The sequence below is a fragment of the Crotalus tigris genome, unplaced genomic scaffold (genome assembly GCF_016545835.1).
Source record: "Crotalus tigris isolate CLP2741 ecotype Arizona unplaced genomic scaffold, ASM1654583v1 scf7180000024338.4412243, whole genome shotgun sequence".
NCBI classification, from domain to species: Eukaryota; Metazoa; Chordata; class Lepidosauria; order Squamata; family Viperidae; genus Crotalus; species Crotalus tigris.
Genome location: NW_024100508.1, coordinates 1,871,683 through 1,887,689, shown reverse-complemented (window position 1 = coordinate 1,887,689; position 16,007 = coordinate 1,871,683). Strand labels below are relative to the sequence as shown.

At 37.7% G+C, this 16,007-nt stretch overlaps 1 protein-coding gene across 3 annotated transcripts in view; it reads right to left on the bottom strand.

Moving 5' to 3' along the window:
* The window catches only part of NPHS1 (NPHS1 adhesion molecule, nephrin), a 42,503-nt gene extending 26,903 nt beyond the window's left edge, over positions 1 to 15,600 (bottom strand). Inside the window, exons 1-5 of one of the 3 annotated variants that reach the window (XM_039325776.1) lie at positions 15,403 to 15,600; positions 13,383 to 13,499; positions 12,552 to 12,755; positions 10,298 to 10,420; positions 8,174 to 8,305 (exon numbers count right to left, since the gene is read on the bottom strand). In XM_039325776.1, the coding sequence (XP_039181710.1) occupies positions 8,174 to 8,305; positions 10,298 to 10,420; positions 12,552 to 12,755; positions 13,383 to 13,443 (520 nt within the window). In that variant the 5' untranslated portion in view covers positions 13,444 to 13,499; positions 15,403 to 15,600. The remainder of the gene's footprint in view (positions 1 to 8,173; positions 8,306 to 10,297; positions 10,421 to 12,551; positions 12,756 to 13,382; positions 13,500 to 15,402) is intronic. The other 2 variants (XM_039325775.1, XM_039325777.1) reach the window with 2 other exon arrangements.
* Positions 15,601 to 16,007: the final 407 nt, after the last annotated feature.

The window sequence follows — 16,007 nt, the reverse complement described above, 5'->3', positions numbered from 1 at the left end:
TTTTTTTTAGTTTATTTAGTTTATTTAGTATCTGCTGATTTTTTTTTATTTTTTTGAGCTTTCTCTTTTTTTTCGGGCGGAAAAGTGAGAGTGAAAGTAAAATGGCGTTTTGAAAGTTTTTTTTCCTTTAAAAGACGGATCGGCTGAATTGTTGTTTAATACTGCTTTTTTTTTACTTTTTTTACTTTTTTATTCTTGGGGACTTTTAGATTGATCTTATTTTATTTTATTTTATCTTATTTTTAATTTTTTTTTGGATTACTTATTTTTATCGGTATTTTTAAGAAGAAAGGAAGATAAATTAAAATGGCTTCAAAACGACAACCAGCTACTGCAGCTTCTAAAGTAACTTCTTCTCCTGCTACTTCTACTGTGCAACAACAACTTAAAATAATACCCTCAGTGCAGCAACCTAAATCCACTCCACCTTCACCTCCCCCATCTGGCACATCAGCACAAGACATTAAAGAAATAATGGTAAGTGCTGTCTCACAGTTTAGGGAGGAAATGAAACAACTTTTGGACCAGAATAAATCTGAAACTAAGGAGGAAATGAAGAAAGAGATGAAGGAGCTTTTAGAACAGAATAATGCTATTTTGAGGGATGATATACTTCTAGCTCTATCTGGAATGGCCTCAGTGGTTGTGAAGCTGGACTCCAGAGTAGAGGAAATTGAAGAAACAGTTGAACTTTTGGATTATAAATTTCAAGATATGGAGAAAAAAGTGGAGACTTCACAAGATGATATTCTTATGTTCCAGTATAGACAGATGGAATATGCTTTGAGAATAAGGGGTCTGAAAGAAGATAAAACTCAAGATTTGATGGAAATGGTGATTAATGACTTGGCTGTTATTTTGAATATTGATAAAGAAGAGTTACGTGGGGATGTGGAAAGAATTTATAGAGTTAATTCTTGGATTGCAAAACAGAGGAATTTGCCTAGAGATGTGGTGATATATTTTGCTAAGAAGTCTTTGCGAAATCAGATTCTACAAACTTTTTATAATAAAAGATTTCAGATTGCTGCCCAAGATATTATTATTTTAAAGGAAATTCCACCTAAAATTTTAAGAAGCAGAAAAGATTTTGCTTTTTTAGTAAATGAACTTAAAGCAAGACAAATGCCATTTAGATGGGAGATTCCGATGGGCATTGTTTTGAGCCATGCGGGGACACGTTATAGACTTAATACAGTTGCTAAAGCTAAGGAATTTTATAAAACGGTCCTGGGAGCAGGCTCTCCTTTGCCCATGATGCATAAAGTCTTGAGTGACAAAGAGATGGAACAGAAATCTGAAGGTACAGGGATGATGACTGCTGGACAGGTGGTATGGATGTCTCAACCAGAGGTTAAAGAACAGAGAATGACCCGTGCAGCACATAAACGTAAAGAAAAAGAACAACAGAAAAAAGAAAAAGAAAAAGAAATTGAAGAATCTACTCAGCAAATTGCTTCAGTGCCGGTGGGAGGAGCAAGACCCAAAAGCTCTGCTACATATTCATCAGCAGCAGAATTTGAGCGGATCTTCTCCAGGCTGAAGGCCAAGGGAGATGGCAAAGCTCCTGTCCTGGAATGTTAATGGATTAAACATTCCTCAAAAGAGAAAAAAAATTTACCACTATTTGAAACAACATAACAATGATATTATTTGCTTGCAAGAAACTCATATTACAGCTAAAGATCAAAAATATTTAAATAATCCTCGCTTGGGATCTCATTTTGTATCTCCCGCCCCTGGGAAGAAAGGGGGTGTGGTAATCTATGTTAAACAGAATTTATCTGCTACCTTGTTAGAATCAGATCCTTACGGAAGATATGTTATGCTTGAACTTGGTTTATATGGCAAGAAAATTCTTATTGTGGGGTTGTATGCACCAAACCAGCAACAGGAGCAATTTTATAGGTTACTACATCAGAAAATAACTTTGTTGGACTATAGATCTGTGATTTTAATGGGAGACTGGAATGGTGTCTTAGATATACAAATGGACAAAAAAGGCTCTTCTACCTTTTTTAAACAGGCTAAATTACCTAAAGCCTTTTTTGATATGAAAGAAGATTGGGAATTGAGAGACTATTGGCGTGAACGTAATCAAGAAGAAAAGGATTTTACGTTTTTCTCAGATAGACACCAATCTTTCTCAAGAATTGATTTCTTTTTGATCACAACAGATTTATACAACAGGGTGAAGAATGTAAAAATTTTTCCTAGGACATTGTCCGATCATAGTCCAGTTTGGATGGAACTGTTTGTAGAGAAGGAAGATAGGAGATCCTGGAGGGTGAATGAGAATTTATTTAAACAAGAAAAAAATGTTCATAAATTAAAGGAATGTTTAAAGGAATATTTTACTTTAAATATGAACAAGGGAACATCAATGTCAATGGTCTGGGATGCAAGTAAAGCTTTTATGCGTGGTATTTTGATAAAAATGAATAATTTGCATAGACAGAAACAGACTCAGAAACGGAAAGACTTGGAAGAGGAGATTAAATTAAAAGAGAAACTTTTAATTTCAAATCCCTTAGATGAAAAGGTTAAAGGAGCTTTAAAATTGTTAAAAACACAATTTAACATGCTGATGGCTGATCAAGCTGCAACTAATTTGCTATTTATGAAACAAAATACATTTTGTAATGCTAATAAACCAGGGAGATGGTTGGCTTATCAGTTAAGAAAAAAACAGAAACAGAGGAATATAGATAAAATAAATTATAATGGTAAATTGGTTTATCAGAAAGAATTGATTAAGAAATCTTTTTTAGAATACTATCAAAAATTATATAAGGGTACTAATATTCAAATTACAGATATAAATAATTATTTAGGCAAAGTTAACTTTCCTAAATTAACAGAAGATCAGGAAAAAAAGATTAACGGTTTAATTACTAAGGAAGAAATTGTTACAGCTATTAAACAATTGAAATTGGGCAAAGCGCCGGGTACGGATGGGTTGACATCTATTTATTATAAAGCTTTAGTAGAAGAGATGACTCAACCGTTGTGTGAACTGTTTAATAATTTATTACAGGGGTTAGAGATCCCTCCATCCTGGCGTAATGCATTTATATCATTGATTCCAAAAGATAGTCAAGATCTTACTTTGCCTAAAAATTATAGGCCTATATCTCTTTTAAATGTGGATTACAAAATTTTTGCAAAAATTTTAGCTAACAGGCTTATGGGGATCTTGCAGCAGTTTATACATAGGGATCAATCGGGTTTTATAACTGGAAGGTATATGAAGAATAACGTTAGACAAATTATTAATTTATTAGAGTATTTAGAAAAGAATAACCAAGTCTCTGCAGGCCTGATATTTTTGGATGCTGAAAAAGCCTTTGATCAAGTGAATTGGCAGTTTATGCTGTGTTTAATCAAGGAGATGAATTTTGGACAAAATATATTACAAGTATTATCCAATATATATCAAAAACAGACTGCTCAAATTATTGTAAATGGGGGTTTGTCAGAGGCTTTTGTAATAGAAAAAGGAACAAGACAGGGATGCCCGTTGTCTCCGTTATTGTTTGTTTTAACACTGGAAATTTTGTTGATTAAAATTCGGGAGTCTCAAGAAATAAAAGGAATAGAAATTAATAAAAAAGAATATAAATTAAGAGCCTTTGCAGATGACTTGGTTGTTACTTTGTCTCAACCTGTTTCTTCGGTGGTGAAATTATTACAATTGATTCAACAATATGGACGTGTTTCTGGCTTTAAAATTAATAATAATAAGACCAAAATATTAGCTAAAAACATGACTAATGGTGATAAACAGGCTTTAGTTAACTTAACAGACTTTGAAATCGTTGATAAGGTAAAATATTTGGGGGTTACATTATCTGCTTCTAATGTAAAATTGTATAAAAATAATTATGAAAAGCTGTGGATGGAGGTACAGAAGGATTTAAAAAACTGGAATAATTTACAGTTATCCCTTATGGGCAGAATTGCAGTTATTAAAATGAATGTCCTGCCAAAGTTTATTTTTTTGTTTCAAATGTTACCTATCTTAAAGAACGAACGTAATTTAGATGAATGGCAAAAAGGTATTAATAAATTTGTTTGGGCAGGGAAAAAACCAAGGGTGAAACTTAAAATAATGCAAGATTTTCGTGAGAGAGGTGGACTCAAGGTACCAAATATGAAATTGTATTATGATGCTGTAGTATTGACATTGATTAGCGACTGGGTGAATTTAACAAATACAGAAATACTTCATTTGGAAGGCTGGGACCTATTTTTTGGATGGCATGCCTATTTAATATTTAATAAAAAAGTGGATTGGGTTTTTAAGTCTCATATTATAAGAAACTCTTTGCTAAGAGTGTGGAGAAAGTATTATAAAAGTGACTTCAAAATACCATTATGGGCTATACCTCGGCATGCCATAGAAGGTATAAGGAAAGGGGTAAATGTGGACAAGGTCTCTTACGTACAGTTATTAAGATGGGATGGCCAAGACTGGCAGTTAAAATCTTTGGAAGAGTTAACACATGAAAACTTAACTTATTCATGGTTCCAATATAGACAAATAGTGGATAGATGGAAGATGGATTGTAAAATGGGCTGGCTTAGAGAAGATGAAATTTTTTTAAAACAAGTAAGAGATCAAAGGCCAACCCATATTAAGAGAGTTTATGGGGTTTTAGTGGAATTAGATTCAGAACTTGAACTAGTTAAAGATTGTATGATTAAATGGGCACAGAATATTGGTGAAACGATTTCAATGGATACTTGGGAACTTATTTGGATAAGAAATGTTAAATTCACACAAGCGCAAAACTTAAGAGAGAATTTTTATAAGATGTTTTATAGATGGCACCTTGACCCAAAGAAAATGTCCATTATGTACCCTAATCTACAGCCGAAATGCTGGAGATGTGGATATTTGGATGCTACCTATTACCATATTTGGTGGACGTGTAAGCATATAAAAGCTTTTTGGATTAAGATATGGTGGAATATTCAAAGAATTTTTAAAAGGAGGGTAAAATTTACTCCGCAATTATTTTTACTAGGTATTGTTATTGACTGTGATGCTAAGGAGGTTATATTGATGTTAAATTTGATTACAGCCGCTAGGTTGTTAATAGGACAATATTGGAAGAAGGAATCTTTGCCTACTTTACAAGAATGGTTTCATAAAGTTTCGTATTTGGCAGAAATGGCAAAGATTTCGGCTTTCTTAAAGGAGCAATCTCAAGAAAAATTTTTTGCGGTATGGGAAAAATGGATAAATTTTATACAACATAATTTGGATATGGAAAAATATTATTTAGCCTTTTTATAATTTGTAATGATTGTTTTTTTTTTCTTTCTTTCTTCTTTTTCTTTTTTTATATATATACATTTTTTATGTATTATTATTCATATATACATATTTTTTTTTTATATATATATATGCTTTATTCTTCGTTTACTTTCTTCTTTCTTCTTTCTCTCTCTCTCTTCTCTTTTTATTTTTTTTTTTTCTTTTTTAGTATATATTATTCATTTTAAGGTTTATGTTATGTATATTATTATTATATATATTATTACTGTGATTTTTATTATTATTATTAATTATTTTATAAATTGCAAATGTTATTTTTAAAATATTTGTTAAATAATCCTATATTCAGTTCTGGGAAGTCGGGGGGGGGTGGGGTGGTTGGGGAGGGGGGGTGGATTTTTATTTGTAAAACTTTTGAAAAATTTCAATAAAAAAAAAAAAAAAAGAAGCTGATATGATGGTCATTCAGGCCATTTCCTGATTGGTCATTTCATCTGTAAAGAAAAAATTCAAAAAGAAGGTTTGAACGTTCTACATAGAAACATCTATTGTCAATTTTAAATAAGGATAGAGAAACCAAGTAACATATTAAATATCAAACTTAGACTAAGAAAACAGAATTGTTACATTCATGTAATATTCAATGCCCAGTTAAATGTTTTGGCTTCACATGATGTTCAATGTTACTATAACTAAGACAATGATTATACACCTTGTTGTATAATCACCCAATCACTTCCAACTTTTTGTGATCTGATGGACATCATTTCTCCAGAATTGGCTATTTTCTTTGAGTCCTTGTAAGCACCTGCTTGCATCATCAGAAATACTCACCTTGTTTTTTTATTAATCTCTTTTATCAATAGCCTTTGATATTTCCAAGCGTCAGAGTCTTCCCCAATGACTCATTTGATGTCCAAAATATCTAAACTGTATCTTCATAATTAAGACATCTAGTGATACACTGGGTTTTACTTCACCTAGTATTCAATTATTTCTCTGAAGATGTTGAACCACAAGTAATCCAACCTCATTTTAATATAATCCACATATTAGATGAACTGAGCCATAGAATATGAGTGAAAGAGAAGGGGGTGGAAATATTTGTAGACGGAGTTAGCTAAAATTGGATAGACAGCCATGGGTAAATTGCCTGCATGGCTTTGTGAGATATCTTGTGCCTTGCAATCCTTCTTTGCCTCTGTTTATTTGGCCTGTATAAGACAGCTTTGATTCATCTTGATGCTAGCATTTTCCACGGTAAAGGCAATGCAAGTCTCTTCATAGGGGCACAAAGGCAATGCATTTGCCTCAATAAGATAATTTATGTCGTCTCAGAGCCTCAACAGGCAGTTCCAAATTGTTGGAACAGTTAGAGGTTTCTTTCAATGCTTCCAGTAGCTAACCTGGTCCTGCTGGCAGCAGCCAAAAAAGCTAATACAATCCTGGGTTGTATAAACAGAGGCATAGAATCAAAATCACGTGAAGTATTAGTACCACTTTATAAAACCTTAGTGAGATCACACCTGAAATACTGCAACCAATTTTGGTCATCACACTACAAAAAAGATGTTGAGGCTTTGGAAAAAGTTCAGAGAAGAACAATTAAGATGATCAAAGGCCTGGAGACCATATGAAGACCATATGAAGAATGGCTGCAGGATTTGGGTTTGGTTAGTCTTGAGAAACGAAGAACTAGGGGTGAATGATAGCAGTATTCCAGTATTTGAGGGGCTGCCATAAAGAAGAGGGGCTCAACTTATTTTCCAAAGCACCAGAAGGCAAGAGAAGAAAAAATGAATGGAAACTAATCAAGGAGAGAAGCAACCTGGAATTAATTAGAAACTTCCTGACAGTGAGGACAATTAACCAGTGCCTTCTTCAGAGGTTATGGGCACTTCATCACTGGAGATTTTAAAGGAGACTGGACAGCCACTTCTGAAATGGTATGGGTGTCAAACTCAATTTTATTGAGGGCCACATCAGCATTGCGGTTGCCCTTGGGGGGCCGGATGGGTGTGGCCAGGGTGAATGCGGCCTACTGGGTGGGCGTGGATGGAGTGGGTGTGGCCTACTGGGTGGGCATGGCCAGCTCTACATCATTCGCGTCAAGGGTGCCTGTGGGGGTCTGGGCAGAAGTGGGACAGATCTGAGGGTCTCTGGCAGAAGGGGGTGGGACCGGGGCAAGTGCCAAGGCATGGTCCACTGGAGCAAGTGCCAAGATGGCCACCACAAAATTGTACATTGGCTCTCGGCCGGCCTGGGCCAGGGCCAAGGTAGCGGGGGCCGTTCCCTCACTGTTTCCAAATGGCTTCGCAGGCCACATGAAACCACTTCGTGGGCCGCATCCGGCCCCCGGGCCTTGTGTTTGACATGTCTGGTATAGGGTCTCCTGCTTGAGGTTGGACTACAAAACCTCCGAGGTCCCTTCCAGCTTATTCTGTTCTGTTCTGTTTTGTTCTGTTCTGCTAATACGCACAAGGTACAGCGATATCTAAGGAAAACATTAAGAGGATCCCGTGTCAACATTCAGTGGAATTAGATCTCCAGTTTGTTCATTGGTAGCCTTTCCCACGGTGCAAATTGTTACCTCAGGCTTTGAATCTACAAATGATGGCTTGCAGCATGACTTTCCCCAGTAGCAGTTTCTGCCAAGTAACTATGAATTGCTGTATCTGTCTTGAACTTCTCACCCCACACCGACGCAGCAGGTTCTCTTGTGTTTTGCACAAAAAGCCCATGAAAAATTTACTGATGCTTGGTAACTTCTGCAAGATCTGCAATTCCTACTGGCTATGAAAGGATTTATATAGCTGCTGACATGAATTTAAAAAAAAGCAAGGCGAGGGAAGGGAAATGGTTGCTGGGATGCTCAAGCTATGGGCTCACCTTTGCAGAAAGTGATCTCAGCTGGTGGTCGAGCATCCTGCACTTGGCAGTGCAGGGTGTATTCAGTGCCAGCAATCCAAGTCACCATGCTGTTAGCCTCGTACTCTACAAAAAGTGGCCTTTTGGGGGGAACTGCAAGGAAAAGAAGCAAAGTGAAGGGTTGATTGTTTTAAAATTCTGTTTTTAATTTTTATTTTTTTATGGTACAAGTAGTTCTTGATTTATGGCCATAACTGGGACGGGAATTTCCATTGGTGGCAGTTATACCCAATTGCACCACCTTTTTGCCTTGGTTGTTAAATGAATCACTGTGCTTGTTAAGTAAATCATGCAGTCTAGTAAGCAAATATGGCTTCTCCCAATTGACTTTGCTTTGCTCGTCGGAAACTAGCCAGGAAGATTAGAAACAATGAACTTATGACCCTGGGATGCTGTATCTGTCATAAATACAGGCACTTAAAATTTGATCACATGACCATGGGGATGGTATGCCTCTTATAAGTGCAAACACAGCTCATAAGTCTTTTTTTTCCCCAGGGGGCATTGTAACTTTGAACAGTTGCTAAATGAACGGTTGCAAGCTGTAGACTCCCTGTATGGTATCTTTGAAACTAGAACTTTTCTTGCGTATCTTGTGAATTTCTAGCTGGATTGGATTGAAAGAAAAAAGCTTTTCTGCCCAATTTCTGTGGGCACTCCTACAAAATCACATTCATGTAGAAACACAGAAGAGTTAATAAAGGTTAAATTAGGTTAGGTTAGATTATATTAAAGCAGAGACACGCAATCTTTTGGCAGTTGCAATTGCACATTTTAAATCACTTCTTTTGGCAGCACAGGCAAAACAATGAGGCAATGTTTGGATTTGTTCCACCTAAAGGATAGGTGAGCGTAATGTGAATAGGTGTGTGAAGCCCAACAGAAATTTCAAGTCTACTTTATTTGTCTCCTACCCAAAACGGGTGTGTGATGTCATCCTACTTGACTCTAGGCAATTAAAAAAAAAAGTTTGCCTGCAGGCTATTGATTGCTCATTCTGAGTAGGGTTTCTCAGCTCCACGTCCTTTGCTCATCTAAAAATATCCTTCCAATTAATGATGCAGAAGATTTAAATATTTTCTAGAGGAGATTGAGAAGGAGAAGGTGATATATTGAACTGTCCATTGTACTGAACTGATTTCTGTTGAATCCTGGAAGAGGATACTGTAATGCTAATTGAAATAAGAGAGCAAAGACACTAAAGCTCCTTAGATGCCCTCTGAAGGTTGTGATTGCTGCACAGACATACCCACTCATTGAATTAACCAATATCTTGGCTTCTCATGACATTGAATGATTCATAAATTAGCCAAATGACTTGCACAACACACCAAATTACAAAAACTAATCTAAGTTAAAATGAACCAAGCATAGTATGTATCATGTTTCCCTGAAAATAAGGCCTACCCCGAAAATAAGCCCTAGTTTTGGAGTGAGGCACACTGTTAAAAATCAAGCTGGGGGTGGGGATGTGGATCTGCCATACATGCCCTGCACCCACTGGCCTTGCAGCCAGGCCTCTCCTCACCAGCCCCGCTCTTCTCCTGCAGCATCTTCTGCAGCCAGGCCTGCATTTCTCAGTCATGGGCCTTTCTTGAAGGTCTCTGCAGTCGAGAACCGAGCTATGGATTGAATCCATAGCTTGATTTTGCAAGATCTCTATAGCCGAGGACCGAGCTATAGATTGAATCCATAGCTCAGTACATGGCTGCAGAGGCCTTCTGGAAAGGCCTGATGGTGAAATTCAGGCTGGAACGCAGCTGCAGAATGAAGCTGCTCCTTCGGCCCCAGAAGGAGTGGACCTGCTGGGTGGGGCTGTCGGTGCAGGAGGTAAGTAAGGCATCCCCTGAAAATAAGACCTAGTGCATCTTTTGGAAGCAAAAAAAAATAAGACCCAGTCTTATTTTTGGAGAAACACGGTAGTGCAATGCACTCCACTAGATTTGTAACTGATCTGGTTAAGCACATTGTTCTGAGTAGAAGTTATTGTGGTTTCTCTTTATCTCTCATATTAACACTGATTCCTATAATCAAAGTTGAGTTCTAGAGATCTTTCTAATGCAGTGTGACTCCAGCTTTACTTACCAAGCACTGTGAGTTGCACTCTACGGGAAATTATGCCAGTGCTTTTCTCTGTGGGTCCAACCTGGCATTCATACAAGGCATCATCTTCCAATTGGCTGTTTATTACTTGCAGGTTATATATCCCTAAAGGAACAGGATGCAAGCAAAAAGGTAGGTGCATTTAGTTCTTATTAGTTCTACTCATGAGTTACACCATATCATAATTCTGTCCACTCAGGTTTGGGGCAGGTTCCTTTCCAACCACAACAGGGCATCATACTTCTAACTCATTTTACTATGAAGTAAATGTGCTAAAACATATCTAAAATGGGAGGTATGGAGCCTAAGAATATTAGTTATGTCTCTAAAATAATGGATTGCATTACTGGGACTCATTTTCTCAGCTCGAAAGCAAATCGACCAATTATTTTCCAGAGTTCATAACTTCCGAGTGAAGTTTAAGAAAGTCTTCCCAACTTTTTCTCACTCCCCCATCTGTCTTCTTTGAAATTCTTTTCACCAAAGTAATGTGTGACTGGGCAAAGATTGCGGTACAAAAACCTTCAAGTCAAGGCTCTCTACAGGGAAAGTCAAGAAAGTCAGGAGAATGGCTGTGACTGCTCGATCAAAGCCAGCCTAGTATGACTTGAGAACAGCACTTCTGAATGGCATTATCATTCTTGTCTAGTATAATCTGAGCATCCCCAAATGGTTTGCATGTTGCTTAGAGAAGAGCTTTCGGGTGGCCCATAAACACAAAGTCAGAATAGGATTCTTTTTTAGGTTGCCTTGATTAATGGCATTGGGTTGCCCCCCCCCCAGAACTTAGTTACTCATGACTGCTGCTGCAGTTGGTGGCCCAATTAAGCAATGATTAAGAGGACTCTGAGGAGTGCAGCAAAGCTTTTGATAGGTCACAAATGGCCTCCAGGATTAAGGTTGTGCACACTTGTCAAATAAAAATATCTCAAGTGTATGACCCATGCTCAAAGGTTCACAGGTTTAAAATAAATAAAAATGTATACTAAAGTGAACTTTAAAAAAAAGAAAACACAAAACACAAAATATAAAAAGATACAGCAGCCCCCACTAAAATCATAAAAGGTCATCAGCGTAGCTGGAAACAGGCTCTGTTGGTGATGGCATGTAGGAAAGATATTGGGAGACTGACTGCAAAAGGAATAGTCAGATAAGAGATAGCACAGCCCACCGCTGAGTATTGGGTGGGGCAAGAGTACTATTGTACATAGTAATGCTTTACCTGTAAATGACTTTTTTTACCTTTAATCATAATGTAACACATGCAAACAAACACTTTAATGTAAACGCTCTAAACTCAATTGTAACAGAGTTGTGAAAGTTTGGAATATCTGGTTCAGTTGTCTCAGCCATTAACTTTTAGTTTGAATTCTAACTTAACTTCTGTGGACTTGACTCCATATTTAAGAGATCCTTAAGGGAACGTGCATAGGTGCACTCACTCACCTATCATCCCTGTCACATTTTAATTTTGTTATTTTACTCATTCAAATTTGTAATTTTTGTTGGCGAATATAAAATAAAAAATAAAAATAAAAGAGACACAGAAAGAACTCTCCCTAGTGGTGATTATTTTATGCACAAAAATGGAAGGACACTTTGACTCCACAAAGGATGAATGGCTGCAAAAGTTGATGGAGTCAGCAGAAATGACCAAATTGACTGCTGAGACACAAGGACACAATTAACTTTGTTTCCACTTGGAAATCACTTTTGGACTTTGTGCTTGAGGTGGAAAAAAATGAAACCTTAATTTGGATTTTGCCAATTAGATAGGTTTGTTGTTATAGAAATGGCTAGTATATATTATTACATAAAAGTAAAAAGCTATTATCTTATTCTACTGCACCAAAAGGAGTTGGAAGTCATCGCCTTTTCTTTCTTTTTTCCCTTTGCCCTACACTTTTCCCTTTCCCTTCCTTTTCTTTCATATTTTTGTACTTTATATTAACTAATAATTTTAGAAATACAAAAAATAAAAATAAACAAAGGAACTCTTCCTAGTGGTAAAGGAGATGGGGGTGACCCGGGAGATTTGTAGTTTCAGACTTTCAAGATTCTCTCAATGTAGATTTAAAGTACAAGTAGCGCATCTGATTGTGATTCCAATCTGGTTTACCCTGCAAAATCAACATTGTCCCAATCTGGGCATCCAGGCTCCAGCACAGCACAGGAACTTTCCAGCTTAGCTGGAACTTTTCTTTGAAACCAGTTTGTATTTCTCCAAAGATCTCACCTCTGCTAGCCTCACCCATCATGCTGTAACGGGGGAACCGAGGGATGCTCCAGTTGGGGCCCAACAAAAGCCCGTCCTTCACCCATTGCACAATGCCAGAGGGGTTCTCCACCTCACACTTCAGCAGAGCTGTCTCCCCTTCGAGAATGGTGACGTTCTCTGGCTCCAGACGGAAAATCTGCTGAAGCATCTCTGCTTGGAAACCTACCAGGCCCAAAACGTGGATGAAACGGTTGCTCATTCCAAGATCAACACAAACTGCGTAAAAATGTTTAATTTGGAAAAGCTGACAGTCTGCTTAGAGAGAAAGAAGGAGAAAATTGGAAGAGAGGGGAAAACCTACAGTCAAAAATTATCCCTTTGGTCTGACAACTATGTCATACTTCTACCTGCTACTATCTGATCTGCGGGAGAAAGATTTTAAAAAAATTGCAGACAGGCAGACACACTTGCCCAATGCAGATTTACATTTTGCTCCTTTGCTTATCATTTTAAATAATATTATCTGCCATATGCACTCACGGTGATAGCCAGTTTGATGTTATGATTAAAGGAAATGGACTAGATTAAGTAGGACACTGTGAGTTCTAGTTCCACATTAGGCACAAAACCAGCTGGGTGACCTTGGGCCAGTCCCTCTCTCTCAGCCCTAGGAAGAAGGCGAAGCAAACTGCCTGAACATATTACAGAATAAACTAACTGCATGGATTTGCCACATCTGTACGTTTATATATAAGGGGGAATAAATGCTTCCTATATGTCTCTTATTGGGACCAAAACATAGAATAGTGTCACATCCTTCTGCTGAGTTCTTTTTGCTGATGTTCTCACCTTTGTTCACATCCAGGATAAAGTCGAGGATCAGGGGTACAAGCAAGCCACAGTATGCCATTCCTACTTGCTGATGCTCTGGAGGTTAAGAAACCAGGGGTGCTAGATGTTACAATCCTGCAAACAGTTGACCGAGCAAATGGTGGACACGAAAGCATTTAGCATCTTCTTTGTTCACAGAAGATACTTTTCAAGATATGTGCAATATATAGAAGAACCAATTAACTGGAATTCACTTGATACATGAGATACAGAAAAAGACCCAGAGATCCTCAAAGTTAACACCAATCTCAGTCTTTTCTGTGAGTGAAGCTGCCGAGTCTTTAAGTAACCTAGCTGAGTTTGTTGTATAAAAAAACACCTTCTGAGTGGGAGAAGTACCTCTGTGTTGTAATTATCCCACAGAAATCATTCAGAACAATGGCATTCTGCACCACTCTTACTTTTGATGTAATTGTTATTAATAATAAGATCAGGTACATCTGAGATTGCAAGCAAATAGGCTTCCCAGAGTGAGTCTGTCTGTCTGTCTGTCTGTCTTTCTCATTAAAAGCACCTGATTAAATCTAAATAAATTGACAGACACTTCTACTGCAGGTTTCTGGAGAGCAATGGGCTGTGATTCTCAAATTATTCCTTTGTTTCCTTCAGAAATGACAAGCGCATTGAGCAGTGGGAAGGATGTAAACCAGAAGGAATGCAGAAGGTTAGAATCTATTATAAGTTCACGTTGTCCAGAGTGAAGAGCAAATAAACCTTTACCCTGTTTTAAGAACTGTATTGTCAGCTTTTTCCCCCCACTCTGCCCTTGAGTCTTAAACAGCCATCTTATCCACAAAGACTTGGGGTAGTCAAGCTACAGTGTCAAAAACACTAAAAAAAAAAAAAAAAAAAAGCTGTACTGAACACAATGGAGCTAAGTTCAGGTTATTACATCGATTTAAAATTGTGCATTAGATTATTACTTATTTTTATTCTGGGAAGAGAGGTAAACACTTCATCTGCTAGTTTCCTCTGGATAATTCTTTACCAGAAGCAGAAGGCAAGCTGATGAGAGAGAAAAAACTGGGCTCTGTCTACAATTGCCCTTGAACTCTCCATATTTAAAACTGTGCAGTAGGCTTTCATTTAGCCCCAAGTTAGGGAGGAAAAGAATGCCTCTGCAAGGTCTGTAGCTGACCTGGTTAAGTGTGTTGCATGACAACACAGCCTCTGATTCAGTGGATAGAACCAGAGTTACAGTTCAGAGAAGACAGATTACACACAATTTAAAAAAGGAAAATATCAGCTGAAAATCATAATGTATAATACACTGTAGCCTTGCTCAAACTTGTGCCTTTCAAGGCCTTGCCCTACAGCCCCCAGAAATTTGGCCATGCCGGCTGAAAATTCTTCAAAACTAGGCAAACACATCTGGAGAGCAGGTAAAGTAGGAAAGAAATTGGGGCATTTTTTTTGTCTTTCTCCAATTTTCCAAGAATGGCCATCTGGAATCTTATGAACAGGGGAGATTTTTATACATACTGTCCTCCCACAATGGATATTTAAGCAGGAATCTGTTTTTTTTTTTTTTTTTTTTTTTTTAAGCATGGAACTGTCATGGACCTGAGTCCAACCTTCCTAATCCATCTTAGACCTCAACTTTGTTTCTTCTTAGTCTTTCCAGGTGAAGAAGACTCCATAGAAAGCATGGAAGAATGAAGCTACTGCAAAGCTGGGGTGCCTAAATTGTTACATCAAGGGGAGAACAAGACAGAGAGAGATTTATTTGCTGCAAGAAATGCAGAGGTAGAACACCCCATCCTGTCTTCTGCTTTAGCTTAAAGATCCCAGCAAGGGAGAGGTTGGTATCTCCCCCACCATTGAGAAGTTTCTCCAGCTCAAGTCAAATTCTGTTAACTTAGGCCCAATAAAACTAGCACTGGCTTTTTAGGTAGCTTTCTTCAGAGATTTGAAGAGAGTTCTGTTGATCCTTTTGAGGTTCTTTGGAAGCACAATCCCAACCTTCCCTCATTCTTACCTTCTTCAGTGTGTTATATGCTGCAAATGATCGTTCACAGTCTCTCCTCCAGAAGTGGGACTGCCAAGTCAGTGAGATGGCTGACATTCCACTCCTGTCCCTCCTCCACATAACTGTGATGTATGGTCTGCCCACTTCTAGGCCTCCCAAGGCTGTAAGGAAATTTAAAAAAATAAGAGATCCACCTACACCCTGATAGAAACTTTGTCTTGGCTGGAGCTGTTGAATTTATCACAGCTCTTCAGAATAGAATAACTGTCAACCAGTTATTTTTACTTGCATCTCCTCCTCTTTCTCTTGCATCATCACCCTCACCATTATTTTTATTTTGTTTTCTTTTGAATATCCTTGGACGTTTTCTTAAATTGGAATGGTCAGTTCTGCAAAACAAGCCTTATCCATTTGCTTTGTGTTATGTATTGAGGTTAATTCAGTGGTTCTCAACCTTTTTAATGCCGCGACCCCCAACTGGTCGTAAGTCGAGGACTACTCAACCGGTCGTAAGTCAAGGACTACTCAACTGGTGCAGCACTGTTTGCAGAATGGGAATTTTGGTGGGCTCAGCAGGGCAGAGACAGCCTGGACAATTCCTATTGGCTTTTGAA